The sequence below is a fragment of the Cynocephalus volans genome, chromosome 9, assembly GCF_027409185.1.
Source record: "Cynocephalus volans isolate mCynVol1 chromosome 9, mCynVol1.pri, whole genome shotgun sequence".
NCBI lineage: Eukaryota > Metazoa > Chordata > Mammalia > Dermoptera > Cynocephalidae > Cynocephalus > Cynocephalus volans.
The window spans coordinates 80598197-80626057 of record NC_084468.1 but is presented as its reverse complement, the minus strand read 5'-3'; the positions used below and the strand labels follow the sequence as shown (position 1 = coordinate 80626057).

Below are 27861 nucleotides of genomic sequence, written 5' to 3'. Positions count from 1 at the left end.
TGACACGTTTTTAAAAGCTCAACACTTCCCATCTTCTTTTCAAGTCTTTTAAAAAATGTCATGAATCAATCCATTCAAATAAGGTTTCTACATTTTTTTTCTCCTTTCATCCATTTATTTAGAATCAAAGATATGAATTTTTTTTGTTAGGGAATTTAAAGTAGACTTTATACTATGCCATTAATCATAATTAACTGCTTTTGAAAAAAGAGTTTCTCTAATTAACTGGATATAGAAGGCTAACTCTTAAAAAAAGTATATTTTTCTAAGCAAAATACATCTTCAATACAGTTGGCCCCAGCAGGCTGCCTGATTCTATCCATAGATGATGCTTAATCCATACTGTAATGAAAGCAATTTCTGATAACTGACATAAAAGTCAAATACAATTCCAATGCTCGAATTTAAATGATGACACTATGAATGGATATGTAAGTACATGTAGCCCTCTTCAAGGTAGAAGGTATTTGGATAGCTTGATGTTTACTTTGGACTCCAGCCCAGTTCTTTACTAGCAAGACTTATTGAAAGTATCAAAGAGAAATTTTCTTTCATTAAACAAGGGTATTACAGGAAATAATTTCAACAATACAAACAGTGTAATTTTTCATGAATTATTAAATTAAATAAGCCCACAACAAGTTTATCACAAGACTAAAGGAGATTTTTAAAAAAATTATTTCTAAAAAAAACCCTGTAACAGAGGACCCAGTCATTAAAAAAAAAAAAAAAACCTGAGGAGAAAAGCATGAGGCATTTCAAACATGTGTGAATAATTCTGTGACTATGTATTTAGTATACATTTTCAAAAATATATTTATCTAATCAATACTAAAACTGTCTTCTCTCATAAGACTCTCCTGAGTGCAAACCATGTAGGAATTGGAAACAAGCTATTAAGGGATTTTCTTTCTTCCATGGGTATTTATAATCTAAGAATAAAATTCTCATTTTAATGTTCTGAAAATGGCTTGATCAAAAATCACTTTTCTATTCTATATTTTACAGGACTGTTTTCGAGTACTAACTGAAAAGTGTTTTCCCTCTTAAAGAAAGTTTTAGAGTTTTAAAAATTCATTCAACTTATGTTTGGTCAGAGGTCATAAGAACATCACTTAAAGCCATCAAGGCAACGAGTAATCTGACTGGAAGAAAACTCACAAAGGCATACTCAGCCTGTTGATTCCAGAAATGAAGAGTTTACTGCATCCACTAAATAATCTATCACTGTATTTCAGACTCGTGCTGGTTTCAGTCCTTACTTTTACTGATGAGCCAATCGTTTTTAATATCCTTTTTGTTTATTTTATTCATTTCAGTCTCTTGGTCTTTGTTTTGTGACCCTTAAATAACATGAATTAAACAACAAAAGCACAGATTTCCATATTGGAGACAAAGGAGTGTGTTTCTAGAGAGTGCCACAGACTTTGGCTGAAGCCTTTCTGTCAGGTTTAATGCGACGCTGGCTGCCAAAACCCCATGCAATCTTTGTATATTTAGGACTAAATTGTAACTGCCCCTCGCTCTTCCTCCCTGGGGGTCCTCAGGAGCTCTTACTTGTTGCTTCCCAGATTTCTGCCAACTTGTTCTCAGTTCTATTGATGACACTTTCTGGCCTACCCTTGCGTAACCGTTCTTCAATATTGTTCACAATGCTGAGTATAGCATGACAAGAAAACAGTTTTTCTCTTAATGCTTATTTACTTATTTACTAAGAAAATAAATTGCACTACAGAGGGTGAAATCCTCTCATTTTCTTTTGATAAAAATGTAAAAACTAGACCCATTCATACTGCATTTTTTGAGAAAATTTTTCTGAGACGCCTTCTTAAGACATAACCTCTACGGAAAAACATTTCAAAACACACGTTCTTTATCGAGATCTCTTTTTTTCCCCTCATTTGATCATACCCATCTGTATTCCATTTCTTCTCCCTAGTGACAAAAATAAGAGGGAAACTATACTTGAAGATCTCTGGGATTAATCAGTTAGAAAACAGGTGGATAAATTCAGAAAAAAATTAAACAGAAATAATACTGTTTTTGCTTACTTTTCATAATGTAACACAAGTAAATATATTGAGACGATCATTTTCCCCTCAAATTATGGTAAATTTAGGGACAATGCTTTATGTTGGACCTTGAATGATTAAATAAATTAAATGTTTTTATACTATCCAGTATTTTTCTGAGATTTCGTATTATGGACAACATGCAGGGAAAACTATAAAATAATATAAATTTAGTGACTCTGAAGAGTTAAGGACTAAGTAGTTACTGAAGTCTACACAAGGGTGTAAACAAGATCTGTCAGATGTTTTTGTAACAAATAAGTGAGAATAGGTAATTAATTTTTTTAGTGTTCTTGGATATACAAAATGGTCTTTTATTATTATAGAGAAGTATGCATTTTTTTGAAAAGGGAAAAAAACAGTAATGTCTTGATGACTTCCCACCCATCATTTGAAAAATCAAGACATAATGGAGTGATGCTCCCTTTGGAAATATTTGTAAACTGAGCATTAGGTATAGGTATTTATTTTTAAATTTGATTTCAAAAGGATTTCATACAAAATAATTGAACTTAATGATATGAACCAAAATTTTGGTTTTGCTGCTAGGTTTGTAAGAAGAATATGACAAGAAAACCACAAATAGCAATGAGTAAACTCCTCAACATTTTTCAGGAATTAATGAAGTTGCTTCTCATGCAAACATAATCTTACAAAATTCACACAATTTAAAACCACTTACCATATTCACTATCATAGAATATAATGAATTTCTGCCAGGCATACTCTGTGACCACTCTTAGGATAACATCATTCAAGTAGACAGGTGGGCGAACAGAGAGAGTATAGTCGTCATTCCTGTTGCTCCTGGTGAGTCCACAGCTACTTCTTGGAGTCCCAGCTGTTGAGCGCTGAATGAAGAGGTGGGGGATATGCATGGCATCTGCCAAAGACTGGAGGGACCCTGCTGATGTGCAGCCAATGGAGCTGACCAAGGCTAAGATGCCTTGACTCATAAGTTCACAGGCTGCAAGAAAGCACAGTAATATTCAAGACGTTAATGGCCTTCATATTTTTTCCCTTTTTGAGAAGCAGTGAATAAAGCTTACAGAATTACTACACAACTATCCACATTTTTTTTAAAAAAGGACATTCTATATGAGAAGATCCTCAAACTATAAAATATTGCCAAAGTTCAGTTCAAGAATTCTGTCCTGATTAGCTCTGTGACCTTGCACAAATTACTTTGCTTCTCTTGGCTCAGTTTCATCATCTGCACAGAGGGTAAAATAGCATGAATCCTGCAGGATTATTTTGCAAGGTTTAGAGAGAATGCAATGTCTGTTATTTGCTTCTCACATGATACATACATTCAATAAGTAGTAGTTAAACTTTTATAATTATTCATTTGTAACTCAAAGAAAATTCTTACTGAGTATATAATACAAAGTTTCAAAAAGTAGACAATATGTAAACTGGTGAATGAATAACAGTGAGATAAAGAGTTGAATAAAGGCAATTCTGGCTACAGAAAACAGAGCCATTCTGGTATCTAAAAATTTGATGACCCTTGTTTCTCTCAATAAACTGGAAAAATGAAAATGTTTTTATTCTTTTCCTTGACAGTCAGAAAACTCACGGTCAAATCAAATACTGAATCTCAGCAACTATCTCATTCTGGTTCCTAGAGGGACAATATCCAATTCTATTGTATGGTTTATGATCTCTGTTTTAATTTCATTTTAACTCTTCTGTGTATATATGTGTGCGTTTACCTCAAAATGCATATGAAACTAGATCAAATATAAGTCAAAAGTAAATACAAAGACACGGCATATATTTTTAAAAAAGTTAAAAAATGATGTCTCAGAATGCCAATGTTTGAAGGTAGAAGTTCAGAGATAAATTCAAAAGTAAATTTAAAAAGAATAAAGAGAAAATTATTTCCATTTGAGAAGCTCAATTGTTATAATTGATTCAGCCTTTATTCTAGAATTCGAGCTTTCTAAGCATAATGTTCCCCAGATTCAGACTGTATTGTAGATTGTTTTACATAATTCTTGGAAAACGTAAAGGAAAATTTAGATGGTAAGCAGTTTCATGTAATTAATTGGACAGTTAATGAAGGTTGATTTAAAGTGCAAGTTTAGGAGTACTGTACCAGTGATGAGCATATGATAATAAACATCATATGAATGATAATAAACATCAAATAAACTTATCACAATTAATGTTAATACATACAAATAAATACAAAATAAATTAATACATTCAAAATAAATTAATAATTATTAGGAACATATTTTTCAAGTGTTGCCTCCTGAAAGAGGTTGTACTGATTTCAAATAAATATGCAAGCATCAGGGATGAATACTTCTTAGACCATAACAGATTGAGGTTGAAGTTTTAGTAAAAATCACACACATCCATGAATTTAACATTTATAAAAAGCAACAAGAATTTATACTTAGTAGTATAATTTGCTTTGTAGTTTCAATGGGGTTATGTAAAAAGCCTGTTCAAAAGTTTCTTTCATTATTGTAGTAAGTAAGACCATTACTGATTTATATAAGCAAATACAAATTTAAGTTTTTCAAAGATTTTGTTTAAAAATTGGCTCATTTAGCATTTAAAATCAAAAGAAGAAAAGTGCCTTAAAGTGTACACAGTTGGATTCAATCTTTAGATTACACTAATTATAAGTGATTAAGTAAATATAACATTATGCATACCTCTACCACAAAAGTTATAAAGTTATAAATATAGAAATTTGAGGCAAACAATTCAGTTTCAGTATGATATTCTGTCACCTACAACATCACAGGAAAATTGTCTATTTTAATCTTCAAATTTAGAAGGAAAAACTCCAAAACGAAAAGTTGTATATTTCAGTAATGCACAGCAATTAAATTTGCTTTAGTATGTAATCTTATTTTTTCCAATCAACTATGTTACTTCCTGTTAACCCTTATTGGTAAGAACACAAACTAAGAAAATACTAAAATCAGTTATTTTTTATATAAGCAAATGTATCCTTAGATTATGATTTGGTATTACCCATTCTGCTACACATATGAGCAAGGAAAACTGAAATTTCTCTATAAAATCAAAATAGAAATAATTAAAAATTGCTGTCAGACAGAAAGCATATAATGTTAGACCTGAGAGGTAATTAGGAGATGATGTAGTCCAGGGATAGAAAATCTGCTTTAACTGCTACACCGACCATGACTTCTTGGTAAGTTGGCATCCTGGAATGCTATTTCGAGAAGATTCTGAGACTCAGTAAGGAAAAGCACCAAAATCATTTTGTGAGGTTTCTCATAGGAAGAGATGGAGAAAGGGAGGAGTGGCTTGCCAGTTACAGATATGCATCCCTCTTACAATGCTCAACCCTTTATGGGTCACAGTGGTCAAGAAATCACACACACGTTTTTTGAAAAAAAAATAGAAGACCCAGATCTTCCACTCATGGCCCCCTATCCTTTTCACCACAACAAGCAAACAATGAAGAATCTTTTATCTGGAACCTTAAACATTTGCACAGCAAAGAAAAAATAGAGCTCTCCACAGGGGAAGCCTTAACAGAAGATGGTTTATCATCAGGTTTGGAGAAAAGAGGATGTCTCACTAAAGAGGGAAGGAAGAGCTCACACACCTCAAATGGATTGGGACTTGTTGACCCAAAACACAACCCCAGTTGGACACACATAAGAATGGCCTACAAGGTGACCTTTCATTTCCCTGTCAAGGCTGTATTGGATGCCCATTTTCCCTTATTTTGCTGGGACAAAATGGTAGTTGAAGCACAGAAGATACTAATTTATTTGATCTGGATCTCAACCCTCCATAGGGCCCTAGATTAAGGTTAGTATGAGGGTACTACAAAACATTCATGGGAAGATTCCTTTTATCTTTTAAAATGCATTTTTCCATGAACTCTTTAAATTATTCTTCTACAAAAAGGAGGCTATAACTCATGAAAGCTGAAGAGAGATTTGAGAAAATAAGGAACAGCACCAAGAACATAAGCAAAGCTTAGTGAGGCAGTCCACCTTTTGCAAGAACACCGTGTCTCAACTTTTAAAAGACTGCATTGTTTAGAGTTTTAGTCCCATAGAATAATAAGGCAAAATGGGTATCCAATACAGCCTTGAAAGGGAAATGAAAGGTTACCTTGTCGGACATTCTTCTATGTGTGCATTAGATACAGTGTGCGAACTGAATTTTGAAGATCAGAATGTTTGTGTTTGTGTGTGCGTGTGTGTATTATTTTTTTTCATGAAAAGAATGCAAGCCATGGACTTCTCAATGGCATATTTCTTTCCTACTATTATTTCAAGCTCTGTGACTTATTTATACTATGTATGCATGTACATACAGACATCCATACGTATAGACCATATTGAACAGCTTGCTGGTTTTGTGACTTCAGCTGTTTGAGATGTGAACACTATCAAAGATGTTTGGAGCCTGCACTAATTGCCAAAAGCACACTTAAAAAAAATAGCAACTGCAGTTAGGAACATTTTTTCCCTTTTTGGTCATTCAGCAGTTATGAAAATGAAGTTGGCTCTATAAATGTATAAATTTAAGTTAAATGATGTTTATGTACACTATGTTTTTCACTTTTGAAGCCAAGCAATTTGAGTCTTCTTTTTCTTATTAGGTAATGAGATTAAAAATGAAATCTATAAAGCATTTGGAAATTGGTTACTTGTTACTGAATACACAATGATAACTCAGTGAAATAGTTTTAGATAGCACCATCCTTCTCAAACACATATTCCTTGAGATATTTTTTCTGATATAACTTCTTCCAATGATTTTAAGTCACATCAGGGCTTTAGTACATTTCATTGTACACCGCTATGGTTTGAATGCATCCCCCAAAGAATACCCAATGCAGGGGTGTTGAGAGGTGGAGTCTAATGTAAGGTGTTTGGGTCTTGGAGGCACCACCCTCATTATTGGATTAATGCCATTATCTTGGGGTTCCTTTAAAAGGATAAGTTTAGCCCACTCTTGTCTTTCTCTGGCCGTCTCTTTTCCTTTCCACCATGGGATGACACAGCAAGTAGGCCCTCCCTAGATGCTGGCACCTTGATCTTGGACTTCCCAGCCTCTAGAACTGTGAGAAAATAAATTTCTCTTCATTATAAATGACTCAGTCTCAGGAATTTTGGTATAGCAGCACAGAATGGACTGAGACAGGTGTTTATTCTTCAATATATGTATATCAACTTTCAACAACGTGCCAGGAACTTCTCTGGAGATAGGAGAAAGACTGTGGCAGGTTTTACCCTCAGAGAGCTCCCAGTCTATCCACGATAGTGTTTCTAAAAAAGGCCGATATCTAAGTTCATTTCTAGAGGCTCTACTTTATTCAGTTTAGGCTGGTAGTCATGTATTCGCATTATGAAATGCTATCTGAGTAGTTCTGATGTGTAATTCTTTCTGGAAAACTTTAATCTGCTTGTAACTGCAATGCTTTTTTGATGTGATTGTTGTAGAACACCTAATATTGGTGATTTTTCTTTGCCTTTTCCCCAATAATATTGTTGACAGTATGACCATAACTAGGAATTGGAACTTCCCTACTTTACTAACTCTCTTAGTTTGTGGCAGCAGTAAGATATAGGAAAAAAAGATGTATAGAATTAATAAATATCATAGTACTTCAAAGGTGATCCTTATCTTCTTTTACTTCTAACAATAAACTAAAAAGACATTATTCTTTCAAGTTCCTCCAACTCAGATACAATATATGGTACATCTACAATTCTGAAATGTATGTAGTTTCTTTATTTTATCCTATCTGAAGTAGAAACATATTTTTAAATTGGTCAACAAATTTAATATAATGAATTCTTTTTTTAAAAAACTCACTAATCAACATTGACTTTTTCAATCTTCAATTCTTGTTTATAAATGAGGAAATATGGTAAGATTCCATAAAAGATGAAAAGGATTTGTATTCTTTCTACAACAGCTGATTTGAATCTAATTTCTTTTTTCCCACTTAACTCATTAATGAATTACAAAAATAGTACCTATAGTTGCTTTTTATCTTTTTTCTTCCACTGGAAATCACCTGACCTTTGCTTATATATTCGTAGGAATGTAGTAACACAAAACACTTTCAGCTATTTGGACATTTGGCATTCTCTGCAAATATGATTTTTCAGCCACCATCTGAGAGGTGGCATTAAAAAGATGAGCTTAATTTGATGCATCATCACGGTAGTTTCTCAAAAATATAATCATTTGGAACAGATTCTTCCAAATAAAGCTGGTCTTTATATATAAATAGTGTCACAAGGTCCAATTTAAATCATAACTATTTACTTAAGAAGGGAAAATACAGAAAAAAATTCATTTAATTGTTAGAAACCATTGGACTATATTCCTTTTACAAAGAATGGCTAAAAAGATTTATTGCCAGCCATCAAATGAATTCAACTGAGTAATTTTCAGTCAACTACTTTTTCAGTCATCTAAAGCCAACATGAACCTTTAATAATAATTAGTGATACAAACCAAACAGGGATTAAACATTTAACCCAGCACCTATTATAAGTCACTTTATTTTTCCATTTCTATCTCATAACAACCCTATACAGAAAAGCTATTAATTATGCCCGTTTTCACATAAGGAAACTCTGGCTCACTGAAGTTAAACACATTGTCCATTATACCATTAGTCAATTCATAAATGACAGAGTTGGGATTCAAACCTGGCTCAGACTCCAATGCCTGCACAACAGACAACTAAAAAATAAAGCACTATTTTTAAACATAAAGGTACATATAAAAACTAGAAGTTACTTAACTCTCCCTTACTACAAGATTTGGGAAAATTCAAGCTCTTGGATGTAAAAAAGATCCTTGATAGAATTCTGTATTATTTTGGGCTTGAGATTAAAATATTAACTCTGTATAGTTTCAGCTCCAAATCTAAAGAGTATATAAAGGAAAATTTCAGTGAGGCTGAAAAAAAGGTACAATACTGAGAAAAATTTATGTCTGTACATAATTATTTGCTCAGCATGGCTAAACTGGGTAAATTCTTATCCCCATTTACTGAAGACTAAGTTGAGGTTCATTCTTTGCTATTAAGTAGTGGAGACAGGCTGGAACACAGATATTTTGATATTTACTTTACAACCTGTGTGTTACATGTGTAAAATGTATATAAGTAAGTGCCAGGTACACAGGATGCAAGAAAATCAAAAATAGACAAGAGTATAATAGAAGAGACAGAAGATATTCACCTAAATGTATAACAATGTACTGAGTGTCTGCTAGGTAAAAAGGAACATTATTCTATAATAGCACAAAAACATTTTACCCAGACTGGAGGTTGGGGAAGCCTTTTCTATAGAAGTGAATCTGGAGCCACAATCTGAAGGATAAGTAGATACTAACTAAGTGAACAGGAACTACATTACAGAAAAAGAGTGAAGAAAATATTTCCAAACAGAACAAATACAATGTGCAAAGATTCTGTGGCAGAAAGATCATGGAATTGCAGATGGTTTGTTTGTCTTTTTGCTATTAATTTTTTTTGAAGGGGGTGGTTGGCCAGTACAAGGATCTGACTAGGATCTTCCAATTCGTTGTCCTTGGTGTCATAAGGCTGTGCTCTAACCAACTGAGTTAACTGGCCAGTCCTTTTTTTGTCATTATTTTGAAGGTGAATAATACATATTTAAGTATCACCCTTTATCTGCATCTAGTTAAGTATCTATGTTTAGTCTTCTTGCATTTTAAATTTATTTATAATTTATATGGCTCTTCAGAAGTTTTAAAATTATTGTATAATAAAATTGTCAATCTTTTACTTTCAGAAATGTTTTGCTTCATGCTATGTTTAGAAAGGCATTATTCCCATAGCCTGCAGATTTATAAATGATCAGTTTATTTAAAACAGTATCTTTCCCATCCTATACTTCACAAGTGATCGTCACCTGATGAAAGATTCGGCAGTGTCTTTAGGACTTTAGGAAACTAGATGAGTGGGGAATGTTATATTTGGTCGATACAGGTAAAATTTGATCATTATCTTCATAATCCAAGCTAGCAAAGAGTGAGGATTAAACATAATCGTGACAAGAATAATAATCTAGATCATATTATATGTCTGTCTTTGAAAATCCTTCCATCATTTTATAGAAATTCTAGCTACTAAAATTATTGTTCTTTGTAATATGGTACATCTTGTATTTAGAACTGATTCTTTCAAGATGAATGACAGATTATTTAATATATTCCAGCAAATTATATCCTGTAAAATTCAGAATAAGATCTTGATAAAAAAAGATATGAGACACAGTGTGTTTATGTTTCTGTAAGAGAAAGACATAGAATAACAAAAAATAAAACAAAATTATTTTATTTCCATTGGCCTCTCAGATACTGCCATCCATCCAGAATGTCATTGCTAGAACTCAGAAGTCATCTTCAACTATTTCCTCTTTTTTGCCCATCCTCCTTCACATCAACTTGGTTAACACTGTTAATTCTACTCCCTAAATATTTCTCTAAACTATTCTCTTCTTGAAATATCCACTACCAGTCCCTTAATTCTACCTATACTACCAGTAACCCAATTAATAAAACTGCCTCCAAGGTGGTATGATTTCACAGCCCCCAGATTAACCTTTCTCCAATCATCCACACTGTAAACCAGAATACCTCTTCTTTAAGAGTCTCATTCTGTCATTCTTATGTTTTGAAGGTCATCAATAAAAGACTGAGGAGCTGGTACAGACTGAATGAGGCTAAGGAGGAATGCCAATTCAATGCAACATGGGATCCTAGATAAGAATCCTGGAAAAAAAATTATTAGTAAAGAAGTTGTCAAATTTTGAATAAAGTCTGTAGTTCAGCTAATAATACCGTATTACTGATGTTAATTGAGTGTTTCTGATAATTGTATTGTGGTTATGTCAGACATCAACATTAGGGCAATAGGGTGAGAAATACAGCAAAATTCCTTACACTATTTTTGCAACTTTTCCTGTAAATCCAAAACGACTTCAAAAATAAGAGTTAAAAACATATAAAACTGTCAATGGCTTACAACTTCTGCAAGAAAAAGTCCAGACTCTAAGCATGGCATATAAACGTTTTATGACCAAGCAATAATTTACATTTGCATACTCACCTCCAGCTCCTATTCCTTGCTGTCATATCTTCCTACCATTTCACACTCTCCTACCACTGTGATCTTTACACTTTAATTGTATTATTTCTTCAGCAGCATATGTACTTATACAAAGAGATATTTTTGACATCTTAACCATACTAGTATTCTAAGTCACAAGCCTGGTAATGTATCTTCATTTATTTAGGTCTTTTTAAAATTTCTCTAAGCTATATTTTGAACAGATCTTGCACTTATTTAGTCAGATTTATTCCTAAGTATTTTATACTTTTGTATTCTATTGTAAATGGCACTTTTATTTTAATTTCCAGTAGTTCATAGATAGAATACAGAAATACTTGAGATTTTTTGTATATTGATATTGAGTCATTAAACCTTGTTCCATTTTTTTTATAGATTATGTAGAATTTTCTTTGTAGACAACTATGTCATCTGCAAACAAAGGCAGTTTTACTTCTTCCTCTCCCTTTTGTTTGCCTTGTATTTCTTTTTCATTTCTTATTACACTGGCTGGTACTACCAGTACAATGTTGAATAGATGTGGTAACAGCAGCCACCATTATCTTTTTGCTGATGATAGGGAGGAGAAAGCATTCCATCTCTGACAATTAAGTATGATGTAACCTCTAAGGTTTTTTGACCATGATCTTTATGAGGTTGAGAAATTCCCTTCTACTCCAGGAGAATAACATTTGGTCAGGAATAGAGTTCCTGCAAGTTTTTATAAGGAAGGGATGTTGGATTTTGTCAAAAGTTTTTGCTGCATCTAGTGAGATAATCACATAATTTTTTTTTTTTTTTTAGTCTGCTAATACGGGTAATTACATTGATTGATTGTAGAATGTTAAACTATCCTTGCAAGGATAATGCTTGCCTCAGTAAATGAGTTGGAATGTATTCATATCTTTTAAATTTTCTGGTAGAGTTTGTGCATAATTAATGTTATTTCTTCCTTAAATTTTTGGTAGAACTCACCAATGAAACTTTATGGGCCTGGAGTATTGTTTGTGAGAAAGTTTATAACTATAAAATCAATTTAAGACATAGAAACAGGGATTTTCAGCTTATCTATTTTCCTTTGAGTGAGCGTTGATAGTTTGTATCTTTCAAGGAATTTGCCCTTTTATCTAAGTTGTCAAATTTACTGGCATAAATAGGTCCATAATATTCCCTTGTAATCTTTTCAATATTTGTAGAATCTGTAGTGATATTGCCACTGTCCTTCCTGATATTGGTAATTTGTAGAATCTGTCTTTTGTTCCTGATCAGTTTGGCTAGAGGTCTATCAATTTCATTAACTTTCTCAAAGAAACAGCTTTTGGTGTTATTGATTTTCTATATGCTTTTTTGTTTTCTGTTTCATTGATTTCTACTCTGATCTTCATACTTTCCCTTCTCTGCTTAATTTGAGGTTAATTTGCTTTTCTTTTTCTAAGGTAGAAGCTGCGATCATCAATTTTAGACCTTTCTTCTTTTCCAAGTACTCCCTCTGTGTACTGCTTTAGTTTATTCTCTTTCTGCTGCATTTGTCCTATTATTCATGTATGTTATATTCACTTTTCTTGCTAACTTATTAACCATAGTTATGTGTATAGTTTCTGCTTGATAGTTCTCACATCTGGGACATAACTTAATCCATTTCTGTTGCTTTACTTTTTGACGATGGATTTTTTTGATTTCTGGTAGGGTTTTTTTAAAAAAAATTTCTGTGTGTCATAATTTTAGATGAATTGCTATAAGACTGTAAAGACTGAGGTAAATGGAATATATTGCTTCACCCTCTCCTTTATCAAGCTGTTAATGTGTGAATTGCACCATTGTAATCAGGAATTGATCAGGATATGAGTTTTTGTTGTTATTTTTGTTGCCATCACTATGCTCACTGTACAGGAGGCTTTAAATTCCTCTAGCAGCAGGTTGCCATTACTTTATATTTAGAATGGGTCCTGGGTTGCCAGAGGTATTTCCTGCCTCACCCTCAGCTTTCAGCTGTCCCTTCACAGTTGCATCAAGTAGGGGGGTCCCTTTGTGAGTCTAGGCCCCGCCCTCTGTAGAGGCAGACTGCTCTCGTGCATTACTTGACACTAGTTTTTCAGCTGACCTTATTTATCCTTAGTCTCAGGCAAGCCCTGAACACCTAAGACTTGGGTGAAGGGCTTTCTCAGTGTCACTGCCCCTCATCTCCGTAATAGGTACTGTAGATTGGAGCCCCCCCCCGCCCCCACACAACCTCATTGGAGCTTAACTCTCCACTGTAACAGTTGAGGGTGGGAAATCCTATTACGGTAATTGAAAGGTGGGAACTTGTAAAGGTGATTAGATTGCAGGACCATGCTGGTAGTGAATGGATTAGTAACGATGGTCAGGGGTGTGGCTCTGAGGGCTTTAAAAGAAGAGCACATGAGAGATTACTCTCTCTGCTCCCCTGTTTTTCTGCCATGTGAGACCCCTGGGTCACTCTAGCCACAACCAAGGACTTCACCAAATATGTTCCCTGGACCTTGGACATCCCAGTTTCCAAAACTGTAAACAACAAATTTCATTTTCTTATAAATTACCCAGTTCCGACTATTTTGTCATAGGCAATAGAAATAGACTAATACAATAGGCAAACACATTACATTCTAGTTGTGGTCTCTGGAGAGAGTTTCCTGCCTCCCAGAATTAGGTGACCTCAGTTTGATATTTGTAAAAGATCCTGGACCCAGGGTGGTCTGACTTTCTCTCAGGGCTCTTCCTCAGCCACAGTGGATCTTTGTAAATACTCCATGGGTAAGAGGGTTTTTTGCTCCTCCCCAAAGATCTTAAGGTTTTTACTTTGTAGGAAGAGTGGATAAGTAGGTGACAGATTGTGCCTACTTCCCTGAAGCTACCGAGCACCTGCAGCATGACTGCAATACCCTGGAGAACTATGGCAATAGCTTGCAAATGAGTACAAACTACCTTTTTGTCTGCTGTTCCAAGCAAACACAGTAGCTTACATTTACTAGCATTTGTAAGCACATAAAAATTCTAAGTGATTCATTCCTGCCAGTGTGGAAGGTGGTAACCTTACTCCAACATTCTCTCAAAGGCTAGACTGTTATATGTTCTGTCTGTCCTTAAAGGAGCTTGTCCCCCTTTGTATTTTGGTTTCTTTGGTTACTTTGAGAAAAGTTATGGCTTGAAAAAAGTTATAATTTTGTAAATTTTTTTATTCTCATTTTTAGGGTGGGAATAACTTTCTTTGCACCTTCTTACATCCTCAGCAGAGGAGGAAGTTCAGCCACTCTTTGATTATTGCACTGTACTTACTGCATTGTACTTACCTCTACATGTTAGACTTCTGTATTAGACATGGTCTTTTCCAATGCTTTTTTGAAACCCAGCACTTTGCACTTTATAAACTCAGGCACAGTTTATTAATTACATTTAGACAAACTTTAAGTACTTTTGATTAGAAAGAGTGCTCTGCTTCTGAATATCAACATGAATATATTTTTTCTTTCACTAATATTTTATTTCTTGACAGTGAGGCCATTCAGGCACACATAGCACATAAAGGGAAATCACACCTCTTCATGGGAACGTCATTATCATGGCCTATAGGTCCTCCATAAGCTCCTGCCTGACCATGAGTATGATCTCAACTCCTACTACTCTCAGCCTTGCTCATGATACTTTAGCCACACTAGTTTCATTGCTTTTCTGTGAAGACACTTTTCTTTGTATTTCCTCTGCCTGGAGTACTCTTTTTTTTTTTTTTTTTTTTCTGGAGTACTCTTTAGCCAGATGTTCCTTTATCTTATTCCTGCATGCTTGTCCTCTGTTCCTACAGCCCCTCTATCAATAGCATCTCTGTTACTCCCTGTCTCCTGACCTTAATTAATTTTTCCCTAATAGTTAGAATCATCTGATTACATTTTACATATATGTTTGTTTCTGTGTTTTTACTCTTTCTTCCCCACTAAAATATAAGCTACATAAGAATAGGAGCTTTGTTTGTTTTGCTCAACGCTTTGCACCCATAACCTAGAACAGAGATGGGCCTATTGTATGCACATAATGAGTATATAGGAAATGAATGCATAATTGAGTAAATAGTATAGGCACAATCTAATCTCCAAAGTGGACATGGTATCAGGTAGGTTAGTTACACTGTAAATCTTGTTTTAGTCTTAATAGCTTATTTCATGTTATTCAAAGTCTACATTTTTACAGAAATAGTCCACTCCTGTTTTAAAGATTTCTAAATAGAGTTGACAATAGTAAATGGGACAAAGTGAAAAGAATCTGTCCTTCATAACAGAAGTTTTGTTTAGCATTCTCTATGCACACTATTTGGAAATTCTGATATTCTTTTCTAATGGAACTAGTATATGTAAGCTCCAAGAGAGAGGAGGTGTTGTGCATTTTTTTAAAAAATTCAAATGCATTTGGCATATAGAAGACCTCAGTAACTGTTTCTGAAAATGTGAATGTGATACAATATATAATAGATTAGAACATTGAATTCATTGTTAGAAACAGTTTGCTGCATGGAAGCTTTTGCAGTAGTAATACGTCAAGTATAGTCTATTGCCTTTTTAGTGTGTAAACATTCATTATAAAGGTGCCTAAATTTTTATTTGATTAAAATAATCTTTTACTAATGTATGTTTTAGATAATTTTAAACTGGGAAGGAGAATTTGTTTGGATTTTAAAATGAACTAAAAAAGCTATCATAGTATTTATTTTATAGCAACTATCAAAACTCATGATTGCTCCAATGTAATATATTAATTGCAATTCATTGTAAGATGATTTTCACCTTTTCCTCAATCTTTAATTAAATCTGTGATTTTGTCTTGATATGATTAAGACATATAGTTGGCAGCAGGAGCTAGATCTCAGTTATCCCTTCATGAATTGATCATCACTATTACAACTTACTGATAATCTCATTTCATTTATCATAAAATGCACTTGGATTTATTTGCTGCCAGGAAGTAATCTTTTACTATCTGCAGTTTGTTACCATATCCTAATTTTACTAATAATGACTTTCAATATATTATCAGAAGCATTTTTATTTCTGGGGAAAAAACTGTCTATGCACTCTACAGAGCTATGGAACACTGCATAAGGTCAGAAACACTGTTTAATAGTTAGCTTGGCCTCTGCTAGTAGAAATTATGAAGTGAAAGGAGATAATTCCTGAAAAGTATAGCATAAAATTTGTGGCAGCTTTTTCAAAAGATAGCTCTTCACTAAGTCACATGGACTCCTTTCTCTTACAAGTTTTTTTAAAGCAGCATTGTGCAAGTTGTCGAAAAGGCCTGCATTTAAATCATTGACACTAATTCTCTTTGTGTGCAATTTACTTAAACATACAAAGATAATGTTTCTCCTAAGGGAAGATGTGAAATCAAAACACTAGGCTGACATGACAATGTTCCTAACCATTGACATCGGTATGAAAAACAAACAAACAAACAAAAAAAACCACTGAAAAACCAAAAAAGCCTTCTTTACTCTTACTACTGCCTAGAAACTGTTGCTTTCAGAGAAAAGTCATGAGTAAACATGTTAGCTCTATAATCTAGAAACTTAGGGTGTAAATGAGAAATCTTGACTTTTAGTCCTAGTTCAGAAGCAGTGTTGTTCTTTGGGAAAACGTCACTTTTTTCTCTTTGGGTTTTGGATTCTTCATGCATTAAAAGTGATTAGACCAGATGGTTTTGCAGGTACCTTTCCCAGGAGGGACCATAACAAAATTTCCCTCTTACTCTCTTCTCCTTGCTTTTATTATTTACCAACCCTTCTTCTAGTTGGCACATTCCAACATAATTGGTTATATTTTGGCCTGAGGGTTTTTCTATTTCTTTAAGGTGGTTTCATGTACCTCTAGTTCATTTTATGGATGTTTTTATTCTCAAAGAGTATAACAAATTTTATTTATAATATGCCTCTTTTAAAATGTCCTGGCATTTTGGATTTTTTTTTTCTCACTGTGTAAGGATTTATGGCTATTTCAAAGAAAGGTTTATCTGTTTGAAATGAAACAATTTTCTTCTAAATGTGTCTAATATATGCATATTATATTGTATGGCTATATACACACACACACACATACATATATCATTAAATTTAACCCCTTCTCTCCACTCCCAAATGGAGAAAAGGTAAAAATCTACTCTTATTACTGAGAATTTGCTTTATTTTATAGATGGACAGACCACTTTGAGAAATAAATTAGGTGTTATGTGGATATGTATCAAAGAAGTTACCTCTAAAAATAACATTTTTATGATAACGTTCTTTTCCCTATGTTTATCCATGAATGCTGTAATGTTTTGTACTTGATAACATCTATTATGGGTACCACCTTGAACTCTTCCCACAAATGATATCCACATAAATTGTTTTAATGAGAGTTAGATGTTTGAACTGCAAAGAAATGTTTTAGCCACAGTGATAATAACATAGTTATATTTTCCATAATTTTGGAAATTTCACTTCCCAGCTATTTTTATCTCTTTTTGCCACTATAAATACCTATGAAGTTAACAGCAATCATTATACCCTATTTGCCTCATAAGGCTTTTGGTAGTCACATATTAAAACATGTATATGAAAGTCCTTTTTCAAAAGCAAAGTTATAATTTACTATTATTAGTATTGGCATTATTTGTGTGACTCTACTCTTAATTGAAGGATTTTGAAGTATAGCTGGAGTCAATTGAATAAAGAGCATAATCACTTGAAGATTAAGGTCTATAATCAGTCATTCAATTGACTATTAAGGACAAGCCCAAAGGAATACAAAAGAAGTGTAATATAAGGTGTCCACACTCTTTAGAAGCTTACTGTTGCATTGAAGGGTCTAAATTGCCTAATATTAATCAAATATAGACAAGATATTTATTAAAAAGAAAAAATCTAACTAAATATGCAAAATTATTTGGGTTCAAATAGGGCACATGTTTTAATACTATTTGGATTAATTTAACATGAACTAGTAGGAGAATTTTTTGCTGAAGAAACACATTAACTCTTAAATCCTGTAAAAAGATACTGTTATTTAATTCATTTTTTATTGGTACAGAGTCTGTGCTTAATGAATAATTGTGGAACAACAACAAGAACAAAAAGGTGGATCTTAAAGTAAAGTTAAATTTTGATCACTGAGGAGGAAAGAAAGCGCATCCTGGAATGTGGAGGAAGGATCTAAATAATTAATTCTTCTTTCCTTTATGAAAGACAATAGAGAAAATGGACCACTGTGAGACAGCCTTGCTCTCATTTTTAGGTAGAGATGAAATAGGGCAACTGTAAGTGCCATGGTCTGAATGTATGCATCCTCTCAAAATTCCTATGTTGAAACCTAACCCCCAAAAGGATGGTGTTCAGAAGTGTGGTCTTTACGAGGTGATTAGGTCAGGAGGGCAGAGCCTCATAACTTAATGGGATGACTTCAATGGGATTAGTGTCCTATGAAAAAGGCTTAAAGAGCTTTCTTGCCCCTTCTGATAAGTGGAGACACATAGAAAGCACCATCTATGAGGAATGGGCAATCACCAGACACCAAATCTGCTGGCACCTTGATCATGGACTTCCCAGCCTGTAGGACGGTGAGCAGTAGATTTCTATTGTCTATTAATTACCCCATCTAAGGTATTTTATTAGAGCAGCATTGATAGACTAAGACGATAAGTAAGCTTGACAAATACATAATTCAAGAACTAATGAAAATATAATTTGAAAAAATGTATGCTATTTTAGGCTCTTGGGAAACTTCACTGAGAATAGTTCAACTTGCAGAGCAGCAATCAGAGAAGGGCTTCTCTTAGTACAGTAGTCCCTCCTTATCCTCAGTTTCATTTTCCATGGTTTCAGCTACTGTGGTCAACTGTGCTCTGAAAATAATAAATTAAAAATTCCAGACACAACAAGATGGCGGCGGCTGCGGGGGCTGGCGCGGAGTAGCTGAGGTGGAAAAGGTGGCCACTGGGCCTCGGGCAGCCGGGAAACTTGTGGACCTTCCTCTGGCCATCTCTTAAGGGAGGACTGCTGCTGCTGGCCGGTCGTGGGGGCTCAACGCCACTTTGCCCCCGGCAGGAGAGGCTGCCTCATTTACAGGCAACAGCTTTGAAGTGTGGAGCAGGAAAAGAACTGATTCTTAGCTGCAAAAGTGAGTCTTGAAACAGGTAACACGGCGCCAGGGCTGCTGTGGATGCAGCCAGGATCCCGGAGGCTGGGGCCGCACTGAAGGCGGCCAGCTGCCCTATTCAGGATTCGAGGTTTCAGGCCGGCATTAAAGAAGACTCCTGGGAGCGCCCGAGCGGCGCCGCAACTGAACAGCCCGAGGCGGCAGCGCCGAGAACACGGAAGGCAACAAACCAGAGACAGAGCGAGCGCCCGACCTGGCACAGCACTGTGAGTGATCCCTGGCACAGCTCTGTTCGGGGGGTGGATGCCCGCGCGGCTCCCCGCCTGCACCACCAGGCCACTCACTGCCCCGGTGCTGCCTCCATTTTCCCAGGTGCGGGCAGCTCCGCCCTGCTCGGCCATCACTGAGCCCATTTGCTTGGCCTGGCGCGGGGCTTTCCGGACCCTGCGGGCCGGCCTCCTCTCCCACTCCCTCCACGGTTCTCTGGCAGGGCTGGGGGTGTGGGGCGTCCCGACCAGTTTTGGGAGGGCTAGGAAGTACGGGCGGGCCGACTGTCACTCCACCACACCCTGGACTCCGGCCCCGGTAAACTTCCTGTTACTGGGAGGCAGATACCATCTCTGCGACCACCAGTTTGGAAAAAAGCCTAACGAATTTCTGGTTGTGAATAGCGTGGTAGGAGAGTTCCCAAGTCCGCTTGAACCTGCCGGAGAGCAGGCTGCAGGCGGGCACTAGACTCGGTTTATACCGGGGGGATACAAAGGTGAACAAGACCCGAGAAAGATCTACACAGTGCTACAAAGGCACCCAGAGAGACCGGTCGTCTGTGCCTAGCAGAAACCTGGCAGACTTCCTGGGCGAGGCGGTGCTGAGCAGGGTCTTGAAGGCCCAGCTGATAGACGAGGGGTGCAGAAGACACGCCCCAACCCAGCACAGTGTGCACAGAGGGGGGAGACGTGCGGCCAGAGAGGCGGAGACTCGACAGAAACCACACACCCGGTGGGGTCGCCACTGCACGATCTAACAGCCTGGGCCAGAGCACACGGAACGGGGAGAAGTCCTGTACAGAAAGTGAAAGCTCAACAGAGATCACACACCCTGTGGTACGTGATCCACCAGCCCAGCAGAGTACAAGCTGACCAGAAAGGTGGATCCCCGGAGAAGCCCAAGACCCGAGGCAACCACACACACAAGACACTAGAGGCCAACTGAGCAGTCACGGCGGGAGCCATACCAAATTGGCAACCACAGCAACATCCTAGTTAGTCATTAGTCTTAAACCGGTGGACTGTGAAACCCCCTGCCACAATGAATAAACACCAAAAAAAAGACACCAGAAATACAAAAAATCAAGAAAGTACACCACCAAAAGTTAATAAATCTCATACTCTAGATCCTATAGAACAAGAAGCCCTTGAAATAACTGACAAGGAATTTCGAGTGATAATTCTAAGGAAACTGAATGAGATACAAGAAAACTCAGCTAGACATCATAATGAAATGAGGAAAAGTATACAGGATCTGAAAGAGGAAATATACAAGGAAATCAATGTCCTGAAAAAAAATGTAGCAGAACTTGCTGAACTGAAGAAGTTATTCAGCGAAATAAAAAACACAACGGAGAGTTTAACCAGCAGGCTTGTCGAAGTTGAAGAGAGAACCTCTGAACTTGAAGATGGGCTGTTTGAAATAACACAAGCAGACAAAAAGAAAGAAAAAAGAATCAAGGACATGGAAGAAAATCTGAGAGAGATATCAGACAACCTCAAGCGCTCAAATATCCGAGTCATGGGTATTCCAGAAGGGGAGGAAAATGGAGATTCCATTGAAAACATATTCAACAAAATAGTGGCAGAAAACTTCCCAGGTATAGGAAAAATCACAGATCTTCAGATCCAGGAAGCTCAACGATCTCCAAACGTATTCAACCCAAAAAGGCCTTCTCCAAGACATGTCATAGTCAAATTGGCAAAACTCAGAGACAAAGAGAGAATCTTAAAAGCTGCAAGAGAGAAGCGTCAAATCACCTATAAGGGAGCCCCAATCAGGTTAACATCAGACTTTTCATCACAAACCCTAAAAGCTAGAAAGGAATGGGATGATATTTTCAAAATACTAAAAGACAAAGATTGCCAGCCAAGAATACTCTACCCTGCAAGGCTATCCTTCCGAAATGAGGGGCAAATAGTATATTTCTCAGACAAACAAAAACTGTGGGAGTTCACTACCACAAGACCACCCTTACAAGAAATCCTCAAGGGAGTACTGGGTTTGGTTCCTGAAAAATAACTACCACTGCCATAAAAACCTAAGAAAAATCTAAACCCGCTAGTACAATAAAAATGGCATTCATGAAGAGAAAACAAGCTAACAAAAACACTATCTACAACCTAAGGAACCAACAAACAAAGAAACCAAACAGTAAATCAGAAAGCAAGGAACAAAAGACACCCAAGACAACCAAACAACCAATAAAATGCTAAGAATAAATCAACACCTTTCAATAACAACTCTTAATGTTAAAGGCTTAAATTCCCCAATTAAAAGACACAGACTGGCTGACTGGATCAAAAAGCAGGACCCAACTATATGCTGCCTACAAGAGACCCACCTCACCCATAAAGATTCACACAGACTAAGAGTGAAAGGATGGAAAAAGATTTACCATGCAAACAGAAAAGAAAAACGAGCTGGAGTGGCTATTCTTATATCTGACAAAATAGACTTTAAACTAAAAACCATAAAAAGAGACAATGAGGGACACTACTTAATGATAAAAGGACTGATCCATCAAGAAGACATAACAATCATAAATATGTATGCACCCAATGTTGGAGCAGCCAGATTTATAAAACAAACTCTATTAGACCTAAAGAAGGAAATAGACACTAATACCATAATAGCAGGGGACCTGAACACTCCACTGTCAATATTAGACAGATCATCTAGGCAAAGAATCAGTAGAGAAACACAAGATCTAAACAAGACTTTAGACCAATTGGAATTGGCAGATATCTACAGAACATTCCACCCAACAACCTCAGAATATTCATTCTTCTCATCAGCACATGGATCATTCTCCAAGATAGATCACATATTAGGTCACAAATCAAGTCTCAATAAATTCAAAAAAATTGGAATTATCCCATGTATCTTCTCAGACCACAATGGATTAAAACTAGAAATTAATAACAAACAAAACTCTGGAAACTATACAAACACATGGAAATTAAACAGCATTCTACTTAATGACATATGGGTCCAAGAAGAAATCAAGCAGGAAATCAAAAAGTTTATTGAAACTAATGAAAACAATGATACATCATACCAAAACCTGTGGGATACTGCAAAAGCAGTATTGAGGGGAAAATTTATTGCATTAAATGCTCACTTCAGAAGAATGGAAAGATGGCAAGTGAACAACCTAACACTTCACCTTAAAGAACTAGAAAAACAAGAACAATCCAATCCTAAAGTTAGCAGACGGAAAGAAATCATTAAGATCAGAGCAGAACTGAATGAAATTGAAAACCAAAAAACAATTCAAAAGATCAACGAATCAAAAAGTTGGTTTTTTGAAAAGATAAATAAAATTGACAAACCATTAGCATGGCTCACAAAAAAAAGAAGAGAGAAGACTCAAATAACAAAAATTAGAAATGAAAAAGGCGATATTACAACTGATTCATCTGAAATACAAGGAATCATTCGAGACTACTATAAACAACTATACGCCAACAAATTTGAAAATCTGGAGGAAATGGATAAATTTCTGGACACACACAAGCTCCCGAAACTGAACCGTGAAGACGTAGAAAATTTGAACAGACCAATAACAATAAAGGAGATTGAAGCTGTTATCAGAAGGCTCCCAACAAAGAAAAGCCCAGGACCAGATGGATTCACAGCAGAATTTTACCAAACATTCAAAGAGGAATTGACACCGATTCTTTACAAACTATTCCAAAAGATTGAAACGGACGCAAATCTCCCAAACTCATTCTATGAAGCAAACATCATCCTGATACCAAAACCAGGTAAAGATATAACCAAAAAAGAAAACTACAGGCCGATATCCTTGATGAATATAGATGCAAAAATCCTCACTAAAATACTAGCAAACAGAATACAGCAACACATACGAAAAATTATTCATCACGATCAAGTGGGATTCATCCCAGGGATGCAAGGTTGGTTCAACATACGCAAATCAATAAATGTGATACACCATATTAATAAACTCAAACACAAGGACCATATGATCATCTCTATAGATGCTGAAAAAGCATTTGATAAAGTTCAGCACTCATTCATGACAAAGACCCTCTATAAGTTAGGTATAGAGGGAAAGTATCTCAACATAATTAAAGCCATATATGACAAACCCACTGCCAATATCATCCTGAATGGGGAAAAGCTGAAAGCTTTTCCTTTAAGAACAGGCACTAGACAAGGATGCCCACTCTCACCACTCCTATTCAACATAGTGTTGGAAGTACTAGCCAGAGCAATCAGAGAAGAGAAGGAAATAAAGGGCATCCAGATTGGAAAAGATGAAGTCAAACTGTCCCTGTTTGCAGATGACATGATCCTATATATCGAACAGCCTAAAACCTCTACAAAAAAACTGTTGGAATTGATAAATGATTTCAGCACAGTAGCAGGATACAAAATCAACACACAAAAATCAGTAGCATTTCTTTTCTCCAATAGTGAACATGCAGAAGGAGAAATCAAGAAAGCCTGCCCATTTACAATAGCCACCAAAAAAATAAAATACTTAGGAATTGAGTTAACCAAGGAGGTGAAAAATCTCTATAATGAGAACTACAAACCACTGCTGAGAGAAATTAGAGAGGATACAAGAAGATGGAAAGACATTCCATGCTCTTGGATTGGAAGAATCAACATAGTGAAAATGTCCATACTACCCAAAGTGATATTCAAATTCAATGCAATCCCCATCAAAATTCCAAAGACATTTTTCTCAGAAATGGAAAAAACTATTCAGACATTTATATGGAACAATAAAAGACCACGAATAGCCAAAGCAATGCTCAGCAAAAAAAATAAAGCTGGAGGCATAACACTACCTGACTTTAAGCTATACTACAAAGCTATAATAACCAAAACAGTATGGTACTGGCATAAAAACAGACAAACTGACCAATGGAATAGAATAGAGAAGCCAGAAATCAACCCACACACTTACTGCCATCTGATCTTTGACAAAGGCACCAAACCTATTCACTGGGGAAGGGACTGCCTCTTCAGCAAGTGGTGCTGGGATAACTGGATATCGATATGCAGGAGAATGAAACTAGATCCATACCTCTCACCGTATACTAAAATCAACTCAAAATGGATTAAGGATTTAAATATACACCCTGAGACAATAAAACTTCTTAAAGAAAACATAGGGGAAACACTTCAGGAAATAGGACTGGGCACAGACTTCATGAATACGACCCCAAAAGCACGGGCAACCAAAGGAAAAATAAACAAATGGGATTATATCAAACTAAAAAGCTTCTGCACAGCAAAAGAAACAATTAAAAGAGTTAAAAGACAACCAACAGAGTGGGAGAAAATATTTGCAAAATATACATCTGACAAAGGATTAATATCCAGAATATATAAGGAACTCAAACAACTTTACAAGAAGAAAACAAGCAACCCAATTAAAAAATGGGCAAAAGAGCTAAGTAGGCATTTCTCTAAGGAAGATATACAAATGGCCAACAGACATATGAAAAAATGCTCAACATCACTCAGCATCCGGGAAATGCAAATCAAAACCACATTGAGATACCATCTAACCCCAGTTAGGATGGCTAAAATCCAAAAGACTATGAACGATAAATGCTGGCGAGGCTGTGGAGAAAAAGGAACTCTCATACATTGTTGGTGGGACTGCAAAATGGTGCAGCCTCTATGGAAAATGGTATGGAGGTTCCTTAAACAATTGCAAATAGATCTACCATACGACCCAGCCATCCCACTGTTGGGAATATACCCAGAGGAATGGAAATCATCAAGTCGAAGGTATACCTGTTCCCCAATGTTCATCGCAGCACTCTTTACAATAGCCAAGAGTTGGAACCAGCCCAAATGCCCATCATCAGATGAGTGGATACGGAAAATGTGGTACATCTACACAATGGAATACTACTCAGCTATAAAAACGAATGAAATACTGCCATTTGCAATAACATGGATGGACCTTGAGAGAATTATATTAAGTGAAACAAGTCAGGCACAGAAAGAGAAATACCACATGTTCTCACTTATTGGAGGGAGCTAAAAATTAATATATAAATTCACACACACACATACACACACAAACCGGGGGGCGGGGAGGAAGAAGATATAACAACCACAATTATTTGAAGTTGATACAACAAACAAACAGAAAGGACATTGTTGGGGGGAGGGGGGGGAGGGAGAAGGGAGGGAGGTTTTGGTGATGGGGAGCATTAATCAGCTACAATGTATATCGACAAAATAAAATTTAAAAAAAAAAAATAAATAAAATAAAATAAAATAAAATAAAAATTAAAAAAAAATAAAATAAAAATAAAAATAAAAAATAAAAGGTAAATGACCTGAGTAGAAGGGGACAGTCTCAGTTCCCTAGCAGCCAAATGGGTGAATACTTTCACCCCATCCTTCTTAATGGGAGGTTATCCAAAAAAAAAAAAAAAAAAAAAATTCCAGAAACAAACTACTCATAGGTTATAAATTGACACCCTTCTGAGTTGCACGATAGAATCTCACTCCTGAGACATGAATCGTCCCTGTGTCTAGCATATCTATGTTGTCTATGCTCCCCACCCTTTAGTCACTTAGTAGCCATCCCAGTTATGGTATTGCACTGCCTATGTTCAAGCAATCCTTACTTTACTTTGTAATGACCCCAAAGCACAAGAGTAGTGATACTGCAATTTGGATATGCTAGAGAGATGCCTTAAAGTGTTTCCTTTAAACGAAAAGGTGAAAGTTCTTGACTTAATAAGGAAAGAAAAAAAAATCATATGCTGAGGTTGCTAAGATTTACAGTAAGAATGAATCTTCTATCTATGAGATTGCGAAAGACAAGAAAATTCATGCATATAGGGTTTGATACTATCTGCAGTTTCAGGCACCCACTGGGGGTCTTGGAATGTATCTCCTACAGATAAGGGGTACTACTGCACTAGCTTAACAGGAGGAATTTCACAGAGCACTAGGAATTATAAATGGCATGGAAGAGTAGTCATTTATGTGTCAAGCAGGGAGAACTGCTGATTGAGTAATAATTTTTTCCAGGCAGATGCTTATCCAGTAATAGTGATTACAATCACTCTTATCCTCTTCAAATAATTGCCTGTTTACTGAGTAAAGGTTTGATAGTAATGAGTTGAAATGAATGTAGTCAAGATACTGTGTTACTCTTATCTTTTTACCTTGGTACCATTCCGTGTTGATTTTCTATGGGATCTATAATGCAAAGAGAGACAACAAATAACATTTCAATGATGTTTAGGACAGAATAAAATCTAAACTCTAGTGCACTGGTTACATGTGTGTGCTCTGCAACTAGAGTGCCTGGGTATTAATCACAGTTCTGGTTTTTAGCAGTACAAATTTAGGAAAGTTACTTAACCTTTCTGGGTCTCATTTTCCTCACCACTAAAGTGGAAATGATATACATCACTGTGGATACTATAAGAGAGGACAAGTTAATCCATTTTAGGACAGCGCCTGATATATAGTGAGTGCTCAGTAAATGTAGCTATTATTTTTAAATTTGAATTTTTAACAGAATGGGCTTCAGGAAGAGATACTGTCAGCAAGAGTATTAGGAAGAGCAGATGGGATACAGCTAGACAGGAGCTTAAAGAACCATAAGGAAAATAGCTTGTTAGGGAAATTCTGAATCACTATTGATACAACAAATGGCTACTAGCTACCTATTACACGAAAATCTGTGTTTAATGTTGTAATTCAAGAAAATTATGAATTCCATGAAAATACCTTTTTGCATCTAAAGCTTCAGTTCTGAATTTTAGGTTTTTAACTGTTCTCAAAATGTTCATATTCTACATTTCTTACACGTCTTCTTTCACTAGCATTTTCTGAAAGAAGTCAAACTAGTTATCCAGGCTGGGTATGCCTCAGAGCTAAATATAAGTTGTAGCTGGGAATGATAAACTAAAGACAGTCACCTCTTTTTGGCCTTTCCATGAATGCAATCACAGGAATCAGCTAAAATAATTAAAGCTATCTGCTTGAAATGTTCTCTCACTGTGAATAAATAAACTTGTACAGTGTATGTCCCTACAACATCTTGCTAAGACAGTGTGATTGAGCTGAGAAGAAACCAATGTCAATGACCCACAATGACAGTTTGGTTTTTCAAATCAGAATTAAAATGAGATCCTCTTTTAAACATGATCTCTCAGTTTAGATAATTTTTAAACTAGGTTCGGATTCTCTCATAATTCTTAGAATTCACTAAGGTTCTTTCTCTCTTCATCAGTTAAGTAAAAACTGCAAACAAAATTTA

The 27861-nt window shown here is 35.8% G+C and overlaps 1 protein-coding gene across 2 annotated transcripts in view; it reads right to left on the bottom strand.

Moving 5' to 3' along the window:
• Nucleotides 1-27861, bottom strand: part of GRID2 (glutamate ionotropic receptor delta type subunit 2) — a 1394934-nt gene that overhangs the window by 655364 nt on the left and 711709 nt on the right. Inside the window, exon 3 of one of the 2 annotated variants that reach the window (XM_063108375.1) lies at nucleotides 2755-3039. The exons of the other annotated variant lie outside the window; for it this stretch is intronic. Coding sequence (XP_062964445.1) covers nucleotides 2755-3039 — 285 coding nt within the window. The remainder of the gene's footprint in view (nucleotides 1-2754; nucleotides 3040-27861) is intronic. 2 annotated transcript variants of the gene reach the window in all.